Below are 25,188 nucleotides of genomic sequence, written 5' to 3'. Positions count from 1 at the left end.
ATCAGAAATCTGCAGATATCAGAGAGGCGTGGGGCGTGGCGAGAGACAAGAAGGGAAGGATTGTAAACATCCGCCATATCTGCAGCGACGCTAGTGATGGTAGCAACCGATGAAAGGAATCGATTCATTCGATTGAAGGCAAACATTCGACTGAGTTATTTTAGCTTTATGTATTTGTTTATTTATTTCTTTCGGGTGAAAACAGTCTTTGGGAGCAATCGAGTGAAAACAGTCGACACAATCGGGTGGTATTTTACACACCTGCTGAGTTATTCATTCCTTCTTTTCAAGTGAAACCAGTATTTGTGTTCTCTGTCAGTCGAAGCATGTGTTCATTCGTTCATTCAACCAAAACCACTGTTTAATGATTTAGTTACTATCCAGTTATTCTTCTGAGTAGTACTCTCACTAGGTGAAGCAAAGCAGTGGTATGGACAATATAAACTGTGGTATACATACTCCAGAGGGTAGCACGACCCACAGATGGACATCAGGACGTACAGCAGAGTTAAAATAAGCAACATAGATATTCATTCAATTATATACTGAAAGATCAATTCTTCTTTTCACCAATTAAAACCGACAGATAGATTGCTGTGCAATTAACACATAACTAATAAAGCTTCATCTGGAGTGCAAAAAGTTGAGCAAGCTTGAAAGTTCTCTTTGGAGTACTTGAAGAAGAAAGGAACATCGCCAAATTTTTGCGAATGCCTGATTTCCGCTCTACTGAAAAGGTGTGATGATGTCCATTAATACGCTACTGGCCATTAAAATTGCTACACCACGAAGATGGCGTGCTACAGACGCGAAATTTAACCGACAGGAAGAAGATGCTGTGATATGCAAATGATTAGCTTTTCAGAGCATTCACACAAGGTCCGCGCCGGTGGCGACACCTACAGCATGCTGACATGAGGAAAGTTTCCAACCGATTTCTCATACACAAACAGCAGTCGGCCGGCGTTGCCTGGTGAAACGTTGTTGTGATGCCTCGTGTAAGGAGGAGAAATGCGTACCATCACGTTTCCGACTTTGATAAAGGTCGGATTGTAGCCTATCGCGATTGCGGTTTATCGTATCGCGACATTGCTGCTCGCGATGGTCGAGATCCAATGACTGTTAGCAGAATATGGAATCGGTGGGTTCAGGAGGGTAATACGGAACGCCGTGCTGGATCCCAACGGCCTCTTATCACTAGCAGTAGAGACGACAGGCATCTTATCCACATGGCTGTAACGGGTCGTGCAGCCACGTCTCGTTCCCTAAGTCAACAGATGGGGACGTTTGCAAGACGACAACCATCTGCACGAACAGTTTGACGACGTTTGCAGCAGCATGGACTGTCAGCTCCAGACCATAGCTGCGGTTACTCTTGACGCTGCATCACAGACAGGAGCGCCTGCGATGGTGTACTCAACGACGAACCTGGTGCACGAATGGCAAACCGTCATTTTTTCCGATGAATCCAGGTTCTGCTTACAGCATCATGATGGTCGCATCCGTGTTTGGCGACATCGCGTTGAACGCACATTGGAAGCGTGTATTCGTCATCGCCATACTGGCGTATCACCCGGCGTGATGGTATGGGGTGCCATTGGTTACACGTCTCGGTCACCTCTTGTTCGCACTGACGGCACTTTGAACAGTGGACGTTACGTTTCAGATGTGTTACGACCAGTGGCTCTACCCTTCATTCGATCCCTGCGAAACCCTACATTTCAGCGGGATATTGTACGACCGCATGTTGCAGGTCTTGTACGGGCCTTTCAGGATCGACTGCTGCCCTGGCCAGCACATTCTACAGATCTCTCACCAACTGAAAACGTCTGGTCAATGGTGGCCGAGCAACTGGCTCGTCACAATACGCCAGTCACTACTCTTGAGCCGGCCGCGGTGGTCTAGCGGTTCTGGCGCTGCAGTCCGGAACCGCGGGACTGCTACGGTCGCAGGTTCGAATCCTGCCTCGGGCATGGGTGTGTGTGATGTCCTTAGGTTAGTTAGGTTTAAGTAGTTCTAAGTTCTAGGGGACTTATGACCTAAGATGTTGAGTCCCATAGTGCTCAGAGCCACTACTCTTGATGAACTGTGGTATCGTGTTGAAGCTGCATGGGCAGCTGTAACTGTACACCCCATCCAAGCTCTGTTTGACTCAATGTCCAGGCGTATTAAGACCGTTATTACGGCCAGAGGTGGTTGCTCTGGGTACTGATTCCTCAAGATCTATGCACCTAAATTGCGTGAAAATGTAATCACATGTCAGTTCTGGTATAATATATTTGTCCAATGAATACCCGTTTATCATCTGCATTTCTTCTTGGTGTAGCAATTTTAATGGCCAGTAGTGTAAAAAACCATTTTAATATAGCTCTGAGGCTGCGCCTGCGTCTCGCACGCTTCACGTCAGCCTCCTGCTGCTGCCAGGGGCAGGGTGACAGGCGGCGGGAGGAGTTGGCCAGTCACCCGTAGCGCAGGTCCCAGCACACTGTGCTCGCACAGACCAAACCCAGAAACTCAGTGGCTTAACCGACAGATACTTGTGTCAGTCGGTTTTCTCACATTAAGTGAAACCTCTGAAAGATGGAGACTGACGTCGGTTGTTGTTTGATTCGACTGAAAAAACCGACTGAACGAAGAAAAACTTGACTAGCCAATCGGTTGTTGAAAATTGTCGGGTGTCCCATCTCTAGGCGACACGTGGAGATGAGGAACGAGAAGAAACATACACAATCATCGGAGCCACGCAACCAGCGACATTTAGCTGTGCTGTCGGTGTGGGACACATCCCAGAGAGATGAAGCTACACACCACTTTCAGTGGACTTTTTGCGTCGCCGACGCCAAAGGTAGTACAGACATGTCTGAGTGTCAACTCAGCTCACGCGTTGTGTGAGTGGAGCGAGCGTGATATGCAGCACTGAAGACAGAAATGTGCGAGAGCGGAAGAGGAAGTAAAGTATCAGGCGCGACCGTTGTGCGTTGAAGGAAAGTGCATTCTATCTTACAGGATTGAAATTATGAAATAAGTAAAATTTTCGGTCAACCTATGGAATGTGAAGAATACTGTATGGAGGCCTAGTTGCATGTTTCAATCGATTACTGTAAAGGATTATTCTGATTTGAAAACTGTCGTTCACAATTGTCGTTACAGGCCCCTTCTCTAAGGAGCAGTAGTCTTGCCAATGCCGTCTTTTGGAACTCCAAAATTTCAAATACTTCTATGATATTTCGATATTCAGAAACGTAATGATTAAATTTAATGGGACTTATATTGTTTCATGAATTGTAGTTGAATGTTCGTACTATGCTACGTTGATCATAAAATGCCCGTGTACTATTTGGTTTTTCCGAGGTAACATTAGTTTAATGTGTTTTCAGGGCTTATGTCATGGAGCCTTCATGGTGCTCTTGTTTTTGTTATTATAAATATTGCGAAGCTCAGTGGTTCAGAGCCAGACTACGCATCAAAAAATCCCAAATTCTATCGTTAGTCTGGAGGTTTACACCCGTCATTTATCACCGCTTTCAACCTTGGCAATATTTGTTAATGTGAAAAATGCCGAGTTTCACCGTGGTTAAGAATTCACGTGAAACTGAGGATGCTCCTACAGCCGTGTGGGTAAGTCAGTTCAAAGGTCGGATGAAAGCAAAGGAATACTATCTCCAATAACGCCATGCCGAGTAAAGCGCAGTGGTGTTCAAACTTATATGTTGGTGGAGACAGCTATAATTTTTGCATTCCTGTAGATATGATTAAACATTATTGTATACTATATGCAGTTTATTTTCAATAAGGCTTTTGTTGTGTAGTGCCATTTCTGACTCCATACACACTGTCCTGTCACATTAATGTTGTCACCTGTAAAAAGCCTGAAAAACCACTTTTTTCAGCGCGGACTGCTGCGAGACGTGCAGGAAGAGATCAAATATATTCTGCATGGTACCGACAGGTATGTGCAACCATGCTGAGTCAAGAGTCATTGTTAGCTTTCTACAATTCTCAGGTGGGGATCTATGGTACGAACAGCTCGATCGAGAGGGTCCTACAGATTCTCAATTGGGATTATATCCGCGGAGTTTGGTGGCCAGGGGAGTACTGTAATCTCATCTTGGTGCTCTCCTAATTCCGCACGTACACTACGAGCTGTGTGAGACGTTGAATTGCTCTGCTGGTGGATGCCATCATGTCGAGGAAAAACAAACTGCATGTAGGGGTTAACATGCTTTCCAATGATAGATGCATACTTGTGATGATCTATTGCGTCTGCCACAGTGACGAGATCACGAAAATAATCCTCAGACCATGACGCTCCCTCCTCCGACCTGGACTCTTCCGAAGATTGTTGTAGGATGATTGCTCTCAGACATTTTGGACAGTACAAGTCAATGGCCATCTGTCCGAAGGAACATAAAACGTTGTTCGTCTGAAAGAGCCACTTGACATCACAAGTGGACTTCCAGTTGTGGTGTTGGCGTGCAGATTCCAGACTTTGTCGCCGATGAACAGCAGTCAGCATGGGTGCGTGAACCAGGTGCCTGCTGCAGAGACCCATAAGCAGCAACGTTCGCTGAACGGTCGTTGAGAATACACTGTTGGTAGCCCTGTGGTTGATATCGGCGGTCAGCTGCTTAACAGTTGGACGTCTGTTCGCCCGTGAACTTCACTGTAGGACTCATTCATCACCGTCATCTATGGCCCATGGTGCACCATAGTTAACTGAGCGCCGGTTTTGGATAGCGCCATTTTGCCATGCACGATATACTTTAACCACGGCGGCACACGAACAGTTTACAGACTAAGCCATTTCGGAAACACTTTCACCTTTGGCCTTCTGATTTGCATGTCAAATAAATCGCTCCGTTATATGAATGCGTGGTGTCCGTTCCTTCGGACATGGAAAGGAAAGGAAAGGGAATGGAAGGGAAGAAAAGGGATTACTGCTGTCAGCTGCATGGGGAAATGCTGCAGAATCAGCGGGGATGTGTGAAAATATGTATCGGACCGGGATCCGAATCCAGGTACGTTGTGGGTTAAACACTGCGCGACCCAGATCACAGTGTTCAGTGCAACTGTGCGGACTATCTCGGTACGCCTCACGACCGACCCCTGTCAGCAGTCCCCGTTCATTTCCTCCATGCCCGCTACTCTGAGATTCCTGCAGGAGATCAGATGTACTTGTGCATCCGCACTGATGAGAGTGGATCCATTGCCCATGTAGACGAATCGATTATATAAATGTGTGGTGTCTATTCTCTTGGACATGGTTAACGCACCTGCCTAGTAAGCAAGAGATCCCAGGTTCGAAACCCGGTCCAGTACACATTTTCACTCGTCACCGCTGATTCCACGTAATGTCCCGATGTAGCTGACATCAGCAATCCTTTCCATTTCCTTTCTTTTCCCCTTCCTCCGCCCTCAATTTACATAAACCGCTCCGCTGTTTGTCAGCGTACGCGCCCCCCCCCCCCCCCCCCAACTCGCTTTATATACCCTCCACTGCCAGTGCTGCCACCTGTCGTCTGTGAGTGGTAATTGCCTATTAATGCGTCTGGACCGTGTAGAAACCAAATATTAATCTGCCAATTTAAATTGATAGGTTGTATTTCGTGATAGTTTAGATGTTTTCATCAGTACTTATATTTTCTGTGAATTTCCTTAAAAATGTTGTGCGGATAATTTAATGATCCGGACTGTTTCATTTGTGTGACAAACCTATCAGCCTATACTCCAGAATAAGTATAATATATCGGTTTCATTGGTCGATTTCCTTGATTTAGAGTATTTTCGTGTGTCGGCTAGAAGAGGGAATTATGTGTACCACTATTTGTGATACCTATCGTGTCACATTATTGCAGGCAGTTATTATTTGATGACTAATATTTTATCACCACAGCGATCAAGATTAACGAATAAAATATACTGTATCATATTCCAATGGCGGTTGTGTCCCTCATTTGATTAATGTAAAGGCTTACAAAAATGTATTTGATGAATCTGAGGGAGAAAGCCACTGGTCTACGCATGTGGCAATCTGGGTTGGATTAATCGGTAATAGGCACCGATAGTCCACCTGTGACCTGATGCGTCGTCCTGGTGCAAATGGCTCTGAGCACTATGGGACTTAACATCAGAGGTCATCAGTCCCCTAGAACTTAGAACTACTTAAACCTAACTAACCTAAGGACATCACACACATCCATGCCCGAGGCAGGATTCGAACCTGTGACCGTAGTGGTCGCGCAGTTCCAGACTGAAGCGCCTAGAACCGCTCGTCCACTCCGGCCGGCGCGTCGTCCTGGCGGTAGTGTTTAGTATGTAGGAGTGCCTAACAGACAGTTGGTCCTAACGGAGGATAACACTTTAGTGTATCATAGTTGCAAGCGTAATTAAACATACTTAGCGAGGCGTGAAAGAGGACGCAATTTCGCATATAGTATGCATCTAATGGAATATTTTCAAGTCTGGTCATGTTCCCCTTCCGCCTGGTCGTCTGTTGTAACCGTGTAACTCACAGATAATATCAATGCAAAAATTAATACGTTATGAACCACCCATGTCGTTACCAACGTCTGATGTTACCGGGCAGTATATTTATTGGCTCAAGTGGGACGAGAGCCAATGACTCAAGACGTTAGTATCTTATAAATAATTTATTTTCGGAGCCAGTAAGTGTTAATGGAGCGACCTTAGAGAGATGCTGAGTTTCACTATCTGATTAAAGCGTTGTGTTGGTCTCGTAGGAACGATAGTTGTGTCAAGTGATGAGCGGTAGGGTTACAGGTGACCTGCAGAAATGGAAGTGCAGTTTCGTGTGGAATTCACAAAATGTTAGTGATATTGAAGTGAACACGAGCAAAAACATGTGTAGTTGGTAGTGAAGCACTGTTACAGCAATCTTCGTCCAAATGAAGCACTTATTGTATTATTGGAGGACACGGTGGCGATCCACAAGTGTAGTTGAAATGGAAGGTACTTTGGGCCAGTCATTAGTTGAGATAAACTAAAAATAACAACGCATCATTTTTCAGATGGAGTGGAACCTTTATTAGGCTTAGCAACTCTTCTTAAAGTTTGTAGGCGCCTTTAAGAATCAGCTCTTCGGTTACGCAAGGGGCTACTAAGACGAAAAAAAATTAATTTCATGGGCTGAAACTATGGTAGGGTGTTTGCTTGTTACCTGCGGTAAGAGAACTTCATTTATTAGGTAGAAGGGCGTGTAGTATCTGGCGGGTAGAATTACGTCGCATCAGTAAAACTTGATCCAATACCCGTACCTAATATTTTCCGTTGTTGCTTAAATGTAACATTCTTCTACATTTATATACACGAAGGCGTGCTGACAAGCAATGCATCCGAATTTTTTATGTGAAAATTCTTAAAGCTTTTTAAATAAAAAGAACATTATTAACGTTCTACATCTTTTTCTCCGTGTCTACAAATTTGTTTCTCAACATATTCACCTTGGTGACGAAAACATTCCTCCTACCGAGAGACTAGTTTGTTGACACCGTCGCTGTAGAATGTTTGATATTGTTGACGGAGCAACAACCTCATCTCTTCTTGCACTGCTGCATCGCTATCAGCGGCATAGTTACGTTACACACCGCCATGCTACTACGGAAAGCTGGCTGAAGCCAGAGATAAATTCTGCCGAAATTTTTACAAAGGCACAGACGGTGTTTAGAAAGGATAGATTGCATGCAACCGGTGGTGGCGTGTTTGTCGCTGTTAGTAGTAGTTTATCCTGTAGTGAAGTAGAAGTGGATAGTTCCTGTGAATTATTATGGGTGGAGGTTACACTCTACAACCGAGCTAGGTTAATAATTGGCTCCTTTTACCGACCTCCCGACTCAGCAGCATTAGTGGCAGAACAACTGAGGGAAAATCTGGAATACATTTCACATATGTTTTCTCAGCATGTTATAGTCTTAGGTGGAGATTTCAATTTACCGGATATAGACTGGGACACTCAGATGTTTAGGACGGGTGGTAGGGACAGAGCATCGAATGACATTATACTGAGTGCACTATCCGAAAATTACCTCGAGCAATTAAACAGAGAACCGACTCCTGGAGATAACATCTTGGACCTACTGATAACAAACAGACCCGAACTTTTCAATTCTCTAAGCGCAGAACAGGGAATCAGTGATCATAAGGCCGTTGCAGCATCCCTGAATATGGAAGTAAATAGGAAAATAAAAAAAGGGAGGAAGGTTTATCTGTTTAGCAAGAGTAATAGAAGGCAGCTTTCAGACTACCTAACAGATCAAAACGAAAATTTCTGTTCCAACACTGACAATGTTGAGTGTTTATGGTACGTGCCGAGTAAAACTGCGAGGGACGGGAAAAACCCACCGTGGTTCAACAACAAAGTTAGGAAACTACTGCGAAAGCAAAGAGAGCTTCACTGCAAGTTTAAACGCAGCCAAAACCTCTCAGACAAACAAAAGCTAAACGATGTCAAACTTTGCGTAAAGAGGGCTATGCGTGAGGCGTTCAGTGAATTCGAAACTAAAATTTTATGTACCGACTTGACAGAAAATCATAGGAAGTTCTGGTCTTACGTTAAATCAGTAGGTGGCTCGAAACAGCATATCCAGACACTCCGGGATGACGATGGCATTGAAACAGAGGATGACACGCGTAAAGCTGAAATACTAAACACCTTTTTCCAAAGCTGTTTCACAGAGGAAGACCGCACTGCAGTTCCTTCTCTAAATCCTCGTACAAACTAAAAAATGGCTGACATCGAAATAAGTGTCCAAGGAATAGAAAAGCAACTGGAATCACTCAACAGAGGAAAGTCCACTGGACCTGGCGGGATACCAATTCGATTCTACACAGTGTACGCGAAAGAACTTGCCCCACTTCTAACAGCAGCGTACCGCAAGTCTCTAGAGGAACGGAAGGTTCCAAATGATTGGAAAAGAGCACAGGTAGTCCCAGTCTTCAAGAAGGGTCGTCGAGCAGATGCGCAAAACTATAGACCTATATCTCTGACGTCGATCTGTTGTAGAATTTTAGAACATGTTTTTTGCTCGCATATCATGTCGTTTCTGGAAGCCCAGGAACTACTCTGTAGGAATCAACACGGATTCCGGAAACAGCGATCGTGTGAGACCCAACTCGCTTTATTTGTTCATGAGACCCAGAAAATATTAGATACAGGCTCCCAGGTAGATGCAATTTTCCTTGACTTCCGGAAGGCGTTCGATACAGTTCCGCACTGTCGCCTGATAAACAAAGTAAGAGCCTACGGAATATCAGACCAGCTATGTGGCTGGATTGAAGAGTTTTTAGCAAACAGAACACAGCATGTTGTTCTCAATGGAGAGACGTCTACAGACGTTAAAGTAACTTCTGGCGTGCCACAGGGGAGTGTTATGGGACCATTGCTTTTCACAATATATATAAATGACCTAGTAGATAGTGTCGGAAGTTCCATGCGGCTTTTCGCGGATGATGCTGTAGTATACAGAGAAGTTGCAGCATTAGAAAATTGTAGCGAAATGCAGGAAGATCTGCAGCGGAAAGGCACTTGGTGCAGGGAGTGGCAACTGACCCTTATCATAGACAAATGTAACGTATTGCGAATACATAGAAAGAAGGATCCTTTATTGTATGATTATATGATAGCGGAACAAACACTGGTAGCAGTTACTTCTGTGAAATATCTGGGAGTATGTGTGCGGAATGATTTGAAGTGGAATGATCATATAAAATTAATTGTTGGTAAGGCGGGTACCAGGTTGAGATTCATTGGGAGAGTCCTTAGAAAATGTTTTCCATCAACAAAGGAGGTGGCTTACAAAACACTCGTTCGACCTATACTTGAGTATTGCTCATCAGTGTGGGATCCGTACCAGGTCTGGTTGATGGAGGAGATAGAGAAGATCCAAAGAAGAGCGGCGCGTTTCGTCCCAGGGTTATTTGGTAAGCGTGATAGCGTTACGGAGATGTTTAGCAAACTCAAGTGGCAGACTGCAAGAGAGGCGCTCTGCATCGCGGTGTAGCTTGCTGTCCAGGTTTCGAGATGGTGCGTTTCTGGATGAGGTATCGAACATATTGCTTCTCCCTACTTATACCTCTCGAGGAGATCACGAATGTAAAATTAGAGAGATTCGAGCGCGTACGGAGGCTTTCCGGCAGTCGTTCTTCCCGCGACCCATACGCGACTGGAACCGGAAAGGGAGGTAATGACAGTGGCACATAAAGTGCCCTCCGCCACACACCGTTGGGTGGCTTGCGGAGTATAAATGTAGATGTAGATGTACAATTCTGAGCCCTGTAGCGGCAGATTGCTGCAAATTCACTGATAAGCCAAAATATTACGACCACTGCCCGCCGTGGCGTTGGATGCCGTCGGTGACGTTGCGTACACGTCACGCTGTAAGAAAAGTGTCACCCAATCGAAGATATGGGCTGCAAATAGGGAAATCGATTTAGATAAGTGACTCTAACAAGGGGCAGATTGTTATTAATATACAGAGCCTGTGAACGAGTATCTTGAAAACGGCGAAGCTGGTCGAATTTTCATGTGCTACTGTCGTGAGCATCTACAGAGAGACTTCGAACAGCGAAACTACCTCTAAGCGCTAAATAGGTGGACGCCCACGATTCTTCACAACGTGGGGTTCGGAGACTTGTCTGCTCAGTAAAGTAGGGTAGACGGTGATCTGTGGCATCTCTGCCGAAAGAGCAAAATGCTGGTGCACCCATAAGTGTTTCGGAGCACACCGTTCATCGTACATTTTTGAACATGAACCTCCGCAGTAGACCACCCCTACGTGTTCATATGTTGACTCAACAACGTCGTCAATCACGATTGAAGTGGGCGGGGGAACATCGGAAATTTGACCGTCGATCAATGGAAACGTGTCGGCTCTTCGGATGAACCACAATTCTGCTATACTAGGTCGATGGTCGTCACCACAAACGTCATTATCGAGCCGAACGGCGGCTCGAAACGTACAGCGTGCCACGGACGCAGGCTGATGGGAGCAGTATTATCTATGGGAGGGATTTTCCTGCGCTTACACGAGACCTGTGGTAGTAATCGAAGACACACTGACAGCTGCGAACCACCTGTATCCGTTCATGCTTGATGTTTTCCCCGGCGGCGATGTCATCTTTGAGCAGTACAATTGCCACGTCTCGAAGCCAGAACGGTGTTGCAGAGGTTTGAGGAGCATTAGAGTGAACTCGCGTTGATGTCTCGGCGACCAAATTCCCGTGGAACTCCTCTGGGTCGCTATCACGTACCATCACCACGTACAAAAATCAGCGGCCTGTTACTTACGTGGATTACATTACCTGCACGTAGACATCTAATGCCACATACCACCACAAACCTACCAACAAACTGCCGGATCCCTAATACACAGAACCAGTGATCTGTTTCGTTCCAAAGACGGACAAACAAGCTACTAAGCAGTGGTGATAATGTTTTGACTCATCAATGTATGTAGACATGAAAAATGATGTTGAATCGTCTCTTTTATTTAAAAAGCTTTGAGAGTTTTCGCACAAAAAATTAGGGGGCATTACGTTCCAGCACGCTGTCGTACATGTATACTCTGCAAGTGACTGTAAAGTGCATGTTCGCCGGCCACTGTGACCGAGCGGTTCTAGGCGCTTCAGTCCGGAACCGCGCTGCTGCTACGGTCGTAGGTTCGAATCCTTCCTCAGGCATGGATGTGTGTGATGTCCTTAGGTTAGTTAGGTTTAAGTAGTTCTAAGTCTAGGGGACTGATGACCTCAGATGTTAAGTCCCAATGTGCTTAGAGCCATAGTGCATGGTCGAACGTTGTTGCGAAAAAGCACCTAACTCAAAATCACAAGTTGACGAATCTAATTTAATCACTGGAAGTGGCCTCGGAGTGGAAGGAGAAAGGTCGTAGTAACAATGATCAATTTCGTGGTGCCATATTTCAGCAAGCATTGTTGGCGGAAATAATATTGCCCGGGTAACGTTGCCAATAGAACAAACACTGCATCGACAAGGGGAAATAAAATTTCAAGTTAAATGAAACAAGCGTCCAAAACACTCGGCAAGAAGGAATCCAGTTCCTACAAGATAAGACTTAAATCAACATTTACAGCGCTAGCCGAGTGTCCTGACTGGTTGTGACAGTGAGTCGCAGGAAGACACCCACTCCTCCACGGAAATTGAATTAAAAATAAAATTTAAATCAGCTTCTGTATCATTAACAGAGATTCTGATGCGGAGAGTAAATTGAGCAAAAAATACTGCAAAACATGTACGAGGGTTGCCCAGGAAGTAATGCACCACATTTTTTTCTTCAGCAATACTTCACTGAACATAATGAGAATGGTGTTTTATTCACACACCTAAGTTTTCACGTAATTTCCATCCCATTCTGTGGCATTCCTCCAACGCGAAACAAGGGCGTGTATGCCCTGTCGGTACCTATCCTTGTCCTGGTGGCGGAGCCAGTACTTCACTGTGTGAAGCAACTCCTCACCGTCCTCAAAATGTCTTCCACGAATGGCATCCTTTAGTGGCCCAAACAAGTGGAAGTCCGAGGGGGCTGTGTCAGGTGTGGCAGCCGTGGATGGTCTCCTCGACCGCTGCAAATCGTGGAGCTCCGCCTAACCGCCTTCTGATGACGTCATCCTCCATGCTCAGCGACTAACTTTGCTTCTGTCGACAGCAGATGCTCCCCAGGCTTTGCACAAGCGTTTGTGAATATTCTCCAGAGTTTCTTTCTCTGCAGTGAGAAATTCACGTTGCTTGTAACGAACATCACACACAGACACCATTTTGAAACTGTCCTCCAGCTGCGCTACCTGTCGGGAGTGTCGGAAACTTGGCGCGCTCACTTAGGAGACTTCAGATAATACTTACATAACGTTTAGCATTCGTAGCATTGTTTTCGGCTGAGAAAAAAAAAAGTGGTGCATTACTTTCTGGGCAGCTATCGTGTTCAATAACTGAAGGGATCGGAGGAAGATAGTGTTAACCCACAAATTAGTAAGGATGGGTCTGATCACACTCTCTGTTGTGTTTTTGAATGCACAATACGTTGGTAACAACATTCTCCATATGTGCCGCTAGAAAGAACTGTCCATTACATAATTTATTTTCCGTTATTGAATTTATGTTCCTATCTTTGAATTTAATCAAACAAATAAGATATAGCAATTCAAAATATGCTCTTGTGGGTTAACACTTTCTTCTGCCGATCCCTTCAATTCAGATAAGGGATACGATCAAACTCAGCGTATAAGGAGTTTTACACGACATGTCACTGTTGCGTCAGAAAAGTTGGAACAATCAGAGCATGCAGGAAGGTGGAGGCGGTGCCTGGGCGTACCCACGGCCGCAGCACACTCACTGTCCTTGTGAGAGCAACTTTTCCGTAAGGACGCCGTAGCCGCAGGTACGTTACCTCGCCGGGACGGAAACCTTGCAAGCGTCTGCGAAGTGTCCCGTGTGGGAGAGAGTCGCAGATAACGTGCGTGTCTGCCACTGCGGCCTTGGCTCGCAACACCACGTGGCTTCCATTGGTACAGTGTGGCACAACTCCGTTCTTCGCAATACCCAGACAACTCAGCGATAGCTGCAGTAGTGATGCGTATGTTCTGAGGCTAGATCTTAAGGCGTACGGTCCTAGAGCGAGTGTGGCGATCAGTCTTCTGCCGGGAACAGAGATAGTACTGGTGTCAATGATATTACGTTATTGTTATGATGGAATGCGTTACGCAGTAAGGTTACGTCATCACGTCAGGCGATGGATCTGTAGATCATACGTGTTGCGGAAGTCGCAGATCGTGCGACGGGTCACTGATTGTCTATAATTTCCAAGTGATTTGACTATTCGCCGCCTGAGTGTGGTAATATGGCTGTCTGGCTGCGACCCGTTTGCCTGTCTCCCATAGTTGTGTTGTTTTTTCCTCACGACGCCGTTCTTTCTGGATGAAATAATTATTAGTGTCGCTTCGCTATGACACCATCGCATAAGAACTTCACGTTATAATTTATTGTTATTCAGGGAACAAGAACTATTCTGAAAAATAAAGTCAAAGCAGGAATTCTCATATTGAGAGAGGGTACAAATATAAAAGCATTGATAACCTCAGTTTTTGAGTGATCGGTACTCTGAAGCTTGTGTCATAAAATATAAATTAAAGAATAGGTAACAGCAATAATCACATCATACAAAGCTCCACATCATACAACTGTTGGGTAGTCATGAAACGACCTAAAGCGATATTAAAATGTTTAAGTTCTAGAGAGAATGAAGTAACATTAAGTGGAAATTTTAATTTAACTTGTTTTAAGATTACCTATTCTAGAGCTATACTTAAGCCAGTTGCGATTTAATGTAATCTATCGCCCCCTCATAAAATTAACAACAAGGGTGGTGGCCACCAGCAGCGCTACTACCGATAGCATTTTTATGCACACCTCGATACTGCAAATACAGAGTGTAAATAATTGTATTTAAGCAAAGTGACTAACAAATGAATAAATGAAAGACAAATTTAGAAATTTAAAATTATTTGCGAGATACATCTACATCTACATCTACGTCTACATAGATACTCCGCAAGCCACCGTACGGTGCGTGGCGGAGGGTATACCGACTAGAAAGATGTGCACAGCACATTTGGCTTTGATGAAAAACGTAACGTATTCTGTAAAATAGCCTGCAAACGTTCTGAAACAATTTTTTTTTTTGTACTAGTCTAAGACTACATACCGGGATCAATTGCCACTGCTGCTAGGCATAACAGTTCATTTTCTATAGCAGAACTTAGTGAGACAGTGTCGTTCGAAACGTTGATCGAAATTACTTGGTAAATAGCTCGTTTGTGGCTGCGTCGAGTAGAGCGACCAATTGCAGTCGGTATTTCTGCGTAATCGTCAGCGACATATCACTTGTGTGTCTATACTTCGCGTTTTTCGTGCATAGCAATAGATCACGAAATGAAAATACACACAAATTGATACTTACTGGCTCCACAGAACTTAAGATATTATTAAACGTGATACAAACGTGCCACAACGCACTGTTCGAAACGACTATGTTACTGGAGTCAACATACTTGCTCATCAACGTCGTACCCGAGAATGGAATAACCGTGCTGCTCGGAATGAAGGGAGTATTTTCAAAACTAATGAGAGTAATCCGAGTCACAAAAGTGGGACCACTGATCCTACACACCTGACTGTCGGAAACTGACTTGCGACATAATGGATAAAATTGGGAAATTTGACGAAGTGATTGCTTGACTGGAACAAACGTGGTAAGAAACTCCAGTATAAGAACTGTCAAGATGATCTTTGGCACACTTACTTTCTACTTATCATGTTACTCTTCCTGCAGGCGTGATTCTTCTCCACTAAATTCCACTTTCTATACTTTGCGAGCTCTAAAGTGCACTGTCGTGTTTGTATTGTTGATGACAGAAGGGAGAAGATGGAATTCAGTGCGGGCACATAACCTACTGATATCTAAAATACAAAGTGGGCCGCTATCTTTAAGGTTCTGTCCGACGGAACGGACGAATCAGTACCAACTGTGGCACATATCCCTACTCCACAGTCCGCAGCTCGTGGTCGTGCGGTAGCGTTCTCGCTTCCCACGCCCGGGTTCCCGGGTTCGATTCCCGACGGTGTCAGGGATTTTCTCTGCCTCGTGATGGCTGGGTGTTGTGTGCTGTCCTTAGGTTAGTTAGGTTTAAGTAGTTCTAAGTTCCAGGGGACTGATGACCATATATGTTAAGTCCCATAGTGCTCAGAGCCATTTTTGAACCTACTCCACAAGACAGCTGCTGAGAGGTTTGGTTGTCAGTCCAGGACATAAAAACAAATTCTGGCGAACAAAAACTTTAAATTACCATCTGTCCCCCACTTACGTACCACATACTGGTGACGAAAATGTATTCAACCTCAAGGCTTGGAACTAGCCACCTCCAAGTCAGCTCTACCGTAAAAGTACGAGTGAGCCGCTTCGGCTAGGGTCAATCTCTTTCTTATTTATTCAAACAGCTTTCATCTGGAATTATGAGGCTGAGTGGGCCTCGCTGCAGATCTTTCCGTAGAAAAATCGAAGGCAGTCACCGATGATTGGAACTCGGGACCTCCGCATCAACAGCCAGTGACGTTCACCATTGGACTACGGATGAGGTCATCAGGCATAGAACGTGGGGGAAATTAAAAAAAAAATATGTTCAACGTCGTTTCACAGCAGCTGAAAATAAAACATATCAATTTTCCTCCCCGGAACTGTATATTTGGTAGATGGAGAAAGTAGAGATGTGGGGGAATAGGGTTCCTAGAACATGTAGTCATGGTTTGCTGTTTATAGAGTGGGTATTACAACTAGAACACAATGAAAAAACATCGACTCCCTTTAGGGATAAATTGAAACAGGGGAACCTGAGTAAGGCCGCAGACAACGAAGGTAACTACTAGTATTTAATAAGATATGTCGCTCTATAACATTAACAGCAGACTGGGTTCCATGTGCGACGACTATACATTGTTCGTAAAACATAACAAAATATAGTAAGCATCTAGTACAAGCTGTTAAACAGTGAGTTCTTACAATAAAATTCTTGATCGCATTCACTTATGTCCAGCCAGAAGTATTGGATTAAGCAGTTCTTAGTTTAAACTAATTGTAAATGGCAAAATACACTGATCTACATCCGAGTCACGATCCAAGCTAACGAAAACTGCGCCATTCAACGCTGTCAGTTTCCTTAGGATACAAGTCTCGATGTTTATTCTTAGACTGTCACCAATTTCACAAATGATGGTTCAAATGGTTCAAATGGCTCTGAGCACTATGGGACTTAACATCTGTGGTCATCAGTCCTCTAGAACTTAGAACTACTTAAACCTAACTAACCTAAGGACATCACACACATCCATGCCCGAGGCAGGATTCGAACCTGCGACCGTAGCGGTCACGCGGTTCCAGACTGAAGCGCCTGGAACCGTACGGCCACACTGGCCGGCCAAATGATGGTAGATATCACCGTCTTCTCCCTCTTCTTCCTCATATCTTTCATCCTGCCTGTTATCTGTTCCGTCTCCTACATATGCAGGGGTCCTAGGAATATTTTGATAAAGTTCTAGAGAAGGTGGAGCACGTAATAAAGATTAGAACTGCATAGCAACCCATGGACGCAAACGTCAGAGGTCAAAGATCGGAAAGGAACAAGAAAGTGATTCATTAGAAACATGTATTGGACATAATGAGTACACATGGTGTACGACATGAATAAAGCTCTGATTTTATAACAGATGCTCGAATTTTGCACCATCAGATGCCACGCATGCCTGACACCGACTGAGCATTGACTGCCGGACACGCTCGAACACAGCTAGAATTTATTTGCTTGTAACAGCTTCGCAGACGATGTAGCGATGAGATCCATTTCAGACTCCACCGGATCGCGATACTCGAGAAATTCTATGGCTCCCCATAGAAAGAACCAGGCTTGATAATTCCGGTGAGCGTAAGGGCCAGGAAACGGGACAACCACGCCCAACACGCCCAATCCATGGATGCGGTATGACCTGTTCAAATGCCTACGAACAGACAGTCCAAAATAGGCAGGCGCTCCATCATGTTGGAGGCACATAATGCGCCTCACATCTGCTGGAACTTCTTACAGCAAGCCGGAAAGAACCTGTTTCAGAAGTGTCTGATAATTCGTGGGGGTCAAGAGGGAAGGTAAAAAAAAACGGCCCGACTAAGTAGTCGCCGATCGAACCCGTCCAAACATTAACTGCGAAGCTATGTTGTGCCGCACTAGGTGGGGGTTTTCTGGTGCTCAAAAATGCTCATAGCCCTGACTGAATACGCCATCCCTAGTGAATGTGGCCTCACCAGTGAACAACACTTAAGGTGAGAAATGCATATCTCGGCCACTTTGCTGCAGAAGCCACTGTGTGTAACGCACACCTGCAGGATGGCCATCGGAGTGCAATAACTGCACCTTTTGGACATGAAAGGCATGTAAGAACAAGCCGTTCAAAAGACACATTCTTAAGTCCGAGGCAACAACACGTCTGTTGGTGCTTGGATTAATCCCCACGGCATCCAAAACACTTTCTTCGCTAACGACCGAACGGGCCGATCGTGGAGTGCACTCACTAGCCCTGCCACTTCCTAATGACCCGTACTCGCACAAATTTCGATGCAGACGTGCAAGCAAACTGAGTTGTAGTTGATGTCTGATTGGTAAGCGTTCTCGATACGTACGTCCAACGGCTCGTCCGTTGCGCTCAGCTATCCCATACATTAACAGCACGCCTGCAAGCTCACCGTACGTACACCGTCCCATACTCCTCGTATGATGGCTAGGGCTCGAATGATGAAATCCTCATATTCCTTTCCAGTATTCTCATGTACAGGACTACAATGGCGCTCCCATCTTGTACTCTCGTGTACAGCACCATCTGGTCGCGTACAACGACGATTACTGCCATGTACTGCAATGAAATTATCTAACCTTATGATGCGCCGCACCTCCGCTAGAAGTTTTCCGCAACATATCTGGGACACCCTGTATAATATGCTTTGGGTCCAGTTATAAGACAAGATCCACTTCTTAGTTTACATTTTATTTAATTAATATTTTATATCTGCAATTAATGTTCTAATATAATTTTTTCTAAGTACGTATGTCAGCTCCAGTATAAAAAATTTGACATGTTCGAGATGCTTTACAATGACGAGGTAGCAGGACGTAAAAATATAAAGGAATGAAATGAAAACGTACTTCAGCAGTCACCAACACTCGTCTAGTGAATTAAGGAAATTACAGTAAAATGGAAATCGATGTAGGTAAACGCAAGTTAGGTAGTCAGACATTCCACGGGAACAAAGTTGCTCCGCCTTGCTCAGTGTAATGAGAATGAGATGATCATGATAATACCACAGAATCAATTTGATTCATTCACACATATACTCGGTGAAGGTAAAAAAAAAAAAAAAACAAAAAAAACAAAAAAAAAAAAACAAATACCGTAAACTAGGACAGATACCTTGCAGAGGCATTGTCAGGATGAATATACAGACGAATCCGATGATGGCTGCCTCCTGGAGATACTGGTAGAGGCAGAAAGTGATGACGATGACCTGCAGCACGCTGAGCCAGATCCAGTGGCCGAACTGCAGCGCCTGGTCGAAGCGGCTCACGTCATTCGTCATCAGGTTGAGGATCTGCCCGGTCGCTGCTTGATCCAGCTCCTGCCTGTTCAGTCGCAGAACCTGCGCACACAACACGATACTTCTAATCGCGCTGTTGGCATTCTGGTCGGATGTTGTTGCCAGACGATTATAATTGCAGAGTACTTCAACCTGAAATCAATGATGCTCAACAAGGAAAGATAGTTAGAATTTAATGTCCCGCTGATATACATGGTCCAGGTATATTAATGTGACTACCGTCTACGTTCGACGTCAACGTACAACAATCATTCACAGACGGCTGGTGAGAGCACTACAGTGGAGGGTGTATAAAGTATGTAGGGAGCACGCGGAAAAACACTGCAATCTTTGTCGTAATGAAGAAACGGAGCCATTTATCTGACATCCAAAACGGAAACGACCAAAGGGAGAAGCATTTTCGGAACGGCTAAGTCTGTAAACTGTTCGTGTGCCGTAGTGGTTAAAGTATACCGTGCACGCCAAAATGGCACAACCCAAAACCGGCGCCAAGGTAACTGTGGTGGGTCATGGGCCATACAGGACAGGGGTGAACGACGTCGGCGGAGACATGTACGGGCGAACAGACGAACAGCTGTTGAGCAACTGACTACCCAGATGAACGAAGGGGCTACCAATAGTGTCTCCTCAACGGCCGTTCATTGAATGTTGTTGCGTATGGGCCACCATAGCAGGCGCCTTGTTCGTGCACTCATGCTGACTGCTGTTCATCAGCGACGAAGTCTTTAATTTGCATGCCAATACCACACCTGGACGTTCACTGCGTTGCGACAGGTGGCCTTTTCAGATGACCCACGTTTTATGCTACATCAGATAGATGGCCGTTGGCGCATACGGCCCTGCAACGATCGCCGGAAGGGTCCAGCCCGGAGGAGGGATCGTTATGATATGGGGAATGTTTTCGTGGCATTCCCTGGGTGATCTCGTCATTCTGGAAGGCACAATGGATCACCACAACTATGCATCTATCCGTGTAGACCATGTCCACCCTTACATGCTGTTTGTCTTTCCTCGGCAGGATGCCGTCTACGAGTAGGATAATGCAGCGTGTCACACAGCTCGCAGTGTACGTTTGTGATTCTAAGAGTACCAGGATGAGTTTACAGTACTCTGAGGCCACCTAACTTTCCGGATTTGAATCCAATCGAGAATAAGTGGGATCATCTCGATTGGACCGTTCGCGCCGTGGATCTTCAACCGAGAAATCCAGCGCAGCTGGTCACGGCAATGGGGTCTGCATAACTCCAAAGCCCTGTCGGTACCTTTCAGTACCTCTCTGACACTTTTCCTGGACGTTTCGCAGTAGTCCACGACGCGAAATGTTAGTTATTCTGGCTTTGGAATAGTGGTGCGTTAATGTAACTAGACAGTGTAGAAGTCCTTAAAAGTAGAAAACACTCAACGTAAAATGATTCAGGGAAACCACTGGGAAACCTAAATCTGAATAGGAGAAGGGTGATTTGAACACTACTCATCTGGAATGCCATTCCACTGTTTTGACTACTGCGCAAACGTTAGGAAAAATATCTTGTTTGCGCTCTTTATTAAAGAAATGTTCAAAAATACTTGGGACAATTTCTTTTTACAATTTCTTTTGAACTTGAAACTTCCTGGCAGATTAAAACTGTGCGTCGGACCGGGACTCGGACCCGGAACCTTTGCCTTCTGGGAAGTCTTGAAGATACGAGATGAGCTACTAGCGGAATTGCAGCTGTGAGGACGAGTCGTCAGTTGCGCTTGGGCAGCTAAGTTGATAGAGGACTTCTGTGACTTCTTGGACATTCTTTCCACCGCCAGGGTGTGCTGGATTTATTCGGATATCAATGAATAATGAACTATTTTCGCTTTGTGTTGAGTGTACCATCGGCAGATTTACACTCTTCCCTAACACGTGAAGGTGTTAAACTATGTCATCTGTTGGGTCATGTGCCTTTGGACTCCACGAGAAGATTTCAAGTAGAAACAGTCTTGGCCCCACAAAGGAAGGAAGGTTAGAGTTAACATTTTATCTCCGTCGATGACATAAGAGATATAGCACAAGCTCGTTTTGATTTGGAATGTGGAAGAAATAGGATGTGGCCTTGTTTAAGGAAGCATGTCAACTTTCGACACAACCTTGTTAGAGAAACTAGGGAAAAGCTAAATCAGGATGACCATACGGGGCTTTGAGCTACGTTTCTTCCAGATAGTGGGGGGAAGTAAGGCAGATTATGCTTTAATGTCCATGGACGACGAGATGATTAAAATGGAGCCTTAGCTCAATTTGGCCAATGATGGCTCAGGAAATCAGCTCTGCCATTTCAAATGGACCATCCCACCTTTTACCGACATGGAGAGAAAACGAAAATCTTGCGTCAGAATCACCAGATAGGTATGTGATTAGTACTTCTCCGGAAAGCGAGTACAATGCCTAATCCACTGCACTACATAACTTTGTCGGGAACACAAGTCCATTGTATTGTACACTGTGTCAGTACACTTGGTAGTTAAAGATCGATATTATCGAAATGCCATCGTGCTCTTTCGATGTATTTGCTTGCATATAGAAGTTTGTTTTTTCTGATAACCTTACTTGTAGATGATGACTCTCTTCTGTTAACTGAAGTGCCGCGGGTTCTGCATCTGAGCATTGATTTAGAAATGTTTAAAAATGCATTTTGTACGCAGCTACCTTAGTAGCTTACATATGGTTTCACGGTGAGCCAAAGTTCTCAACGAACATAGGCTTCGTACTCTTGAGCAACAATATTTCCAGGTATTTGCAAGAACTGAGTGATTCGAATTATGACTTCTATCTTATTTCCAAGCCCAAGATACTCTGTTTTCAGTTTCAGTGTTCTTAAATTAGTATCGGCTACACGGGAAGTCGAGCAAAAACTGCATCACATGATATGAATTATACGGTGCCGTAGACGTTTGACTGCGCTGGATGGCATTGTGTACTTCCACCTCTACATAAACTAATTCTTAATCTCTAATGAACACGATGTCGAGAGGTGTCTTATTTCCTTTTAGTTTCTTCTATTGGTCTGCTATGCTTCCGGTGGCTGTGTGTGTCGCACTCTATTTCCTGTACCTGAGGATAGTTTTCTATGCAACAGACGTGCGATAGCGAGACAAGGCTCAAAGTCTGCGTAACAAATAACTAATCTATGAAAATGATGCCTAAAACAGGTTTTACTTGTTGTTGTCATTACCTTCATTTTACATAAAGGGGTATGCAGGACTCCCTGTACACCATGGTGTACTGGTCAGTGGGCTAGGATGCTTGCTGGAGGTCTGTTTTAGGCTGATTGAGATGTAAGTGCTCAGTTGAAAGGTTTGGCTTTCATTTCAGGAAACGTAAGTTTCTGATCGTGTTACATGAAGCCAGCGTATCATTTTATAATTATGAGTCTTGGAGGCTACATGCTTATCCCTCATCGATACCTACTCGCCTCGTCAACACGTTGCTCACCTTGGGACGGAGCATTTTCTTTTCGTTTTCTTTTTCCTTATACGCTTATGGCTTCCTTGTGACCCGAGCACGAAAGCCAAGATTTCTGCAGCGTGTTACATACCACATCCCAGTGTCGTGAGTACTTTATTCACTGAGGCAAATGTATTGTCAGTTCTTGGCAAAGCATATTAGATTCTGATCGGATGGACACATATTCATTATATTTATTTATTTATTAGCAATACGACTCTAATCTATCCTGCGTTGTAAAGTATTGATACTGTAAATAATAATGTTAGTTTCGGTGGCTAAGGCAGTCGCGACTTACAGTCAGCCAATTGCCCGGGAGCCTCTCCTTGAAATTTTTGGATTTGTATCATTTCTTATGTCAGATCCGACCCAGCTGTCGATGCATTTAGTGAGAATTTCTTATTGTCACTTGCGGTCTCATAGAGACCCAAGAAACATCACAGACTACTGGACTTTCAACGCTCCCATACTTTTGTGAAAGTAGATCTGTTGTTCTCACTCGTACAGAGGTTCCAGTACAACAATGAGCTCAATGCTTCAGCAGACAGATGAATGTCACAGAGACCTGTAAACGGAAAGGGCTTTTCGAACCAGATCTTATGGTAGTGTTACATGCCACTAACGATCGACTAGCTACGAACATAACACCGGTTCAGATGCATATCTCAGCTACTAACCAAAGAATGCCTGCTAGCAGTTTTATCCTGAAGTTAGGATTATTTCACTTCTTTGTACTTATTTAGTTTTTATTCAGCTTGGTATCGATGTCAATGAGACGTCATAGAATATTCCACATCATACACAGAAATCGAAATAAAATAAGCGTAAAGCAGAATAACATAAACGGAACCATGAATAACGGAAAGAAAATGGCACTGAAAAAATTATAACAATTACAATAACACCGTATAAGAATTAACTTCATTTTACAAATTTTAATAAGACAAAAAAGAGAACAGGTCTGAGAACAGAATTAAGTCACCTGTGAATCAAAAGTTGCTTATTTCTATTGACTTTACTGTGAGTACTCGATGAAACATAATTGCAACGATAGAGCACACTTTTCACCGGTATTTAATTAATGTAATGCAACTTCTGTACAGTTAGATCACGCGGAGATGCATGTACACTATTAATTCTGCCTATTAATATTCAAGCCCCTCTAAATGTCAATTTTTATTTGCAGAACTGTTTTAATTTTGTATGATCTAATATGACTCCAAAGGAAATGTTAGTGAAAGAGTCTGTAACATGTTATATTTATACTTCAGCACTGACTACCACACTATTTATGTCAAAAGCGTGTTCTGATTCGTCTTGTACACTTGAAGAGATGGTTTCTAGAGCATGCCAATAATGTGTCCTGTTTTACCTTCAAGATGGCGGCGAGCAGTGGTTCGGTGTATCATTCCTTGCGTGGTGACGTGAAACAAGTAATTCACAATTATTCGTTTTGAGTTGTAAATTATTATTTTTCTCTTTGTTTGTCGACACGAACTGTTAATATATAAAACTAGTACTGATTGTATCACATCGTTTAATCATGCCCAACACTTCGTCGAATATGATTCTTCCATTATTTTACTTGCAGAACTTACGTCTTCCCTGCACCCTCGATATTCTGTCCAAAATATTAATTTTATCACTGTTTTTGCACGTACTCCAACGTCATCCTTTGTCGAACCCTTCACTGCTACCGTCCGACCCATGTCTAAGTTGGCGTTGCTACTCTCAGGTGCGTTCATCCGCGTGGCACGTTGTAATCATATTATAAGATGGCAGGTGTTGATAGCAACAAAGCAGCAAAGCGTGGGTCGAATGAATGGGTCGAATGGCTCTGACCACTATGGGACTTAACATCTGAGGTCATCAGTCCCCTAGAACTTAGAACTACTTAAACCTAATTAACCTAAGGACATCACACACATCCATGCCCGAGGCAGGATTCAAACCTGCGACCGTAGCGGTCGCGCGGTTCCAGACTGAAGCGCCTAGAACCGCTCGGCCACACCGGCCGGCCAGCAAAGCGTGCACCTTTCACTTGTTCGTCGGACCAATTTTTTTCTTTATAATACTTTTATACTCAAACAGCTGCATCAAAGGGACTATTTGTTCAGGGGCAAATTTGGGTATTCATTTACATACAAAGAATTTTAATGATCTATACCTTAATGACAATGTGAGGTGACATCCTGAGGTCTCGAAGGGTGTGGTCATCTTACGCTAATATTTAATATTTTTGCAACGTGGGTTTCTGTTTTTAGCTCACTGTCTAGGGTTAGTGGCAAAGACTTTATGTTTATATGAGGATGCGCTATAACAACCCAGAATTTAAGTCACGAAAATTATATATATTACTGCAGCATTGTCGGAAGGTATGAGTTTTATAACAACATTCTCTATATGATACAATTTCTGACTTGAATACGCTTTACCATTCGCAAAAAAAGGAGCTTAACTTGCATCAGCTACCGCTGGTATCAAGTCAGTAATGAATACAAA

At 44.2% G+C, this 25,188-nt stretch overlaps 1 protein-coding gene across 1 annotated transcript in view; it reads right to left on the bottom strand.

Annotated features, from left to right (window-relative positions):
• The window catches only part of LOC126248500 (ATP-binding cassette sub-family C member 4-like), a 289,894-nt gene that overhangs the window by 183,087 nt on the left and 81,619 nt on the right, over window positions 1–25,188 (bottom strand). The window contains exon 5 of the mRNA XM_049949538.1: window positions 19,034–19,259. Coding sequence (XP_049805495.1) covers window positions 19,034–19,259 — 226 coding nt within the window. The remainder of the gene's footprint in view (window positions 1–19,033; window positions 19,260–25,188) is intronic.

This window comes from Schistocerca nitens, chromosome 3 (genome assembly GCF_023898315.1).
Source record: "Schistocerca nitens isolate TAMUIC-IGC-003100 chromosome 3, iqSchNite1.1, whole genome shotgun sequence".
NCBI lineage: Eukaryota > Metazoa > Arthropoda > Insecta > Orthoptera > Acrididae > Schistocerca > Schistocerca nitens.
The sequence above is the reverse complement of the archived record's forward strand: the minus strand, read 5'-3'. Positions and strand labels throughout refer to the sequence as shown.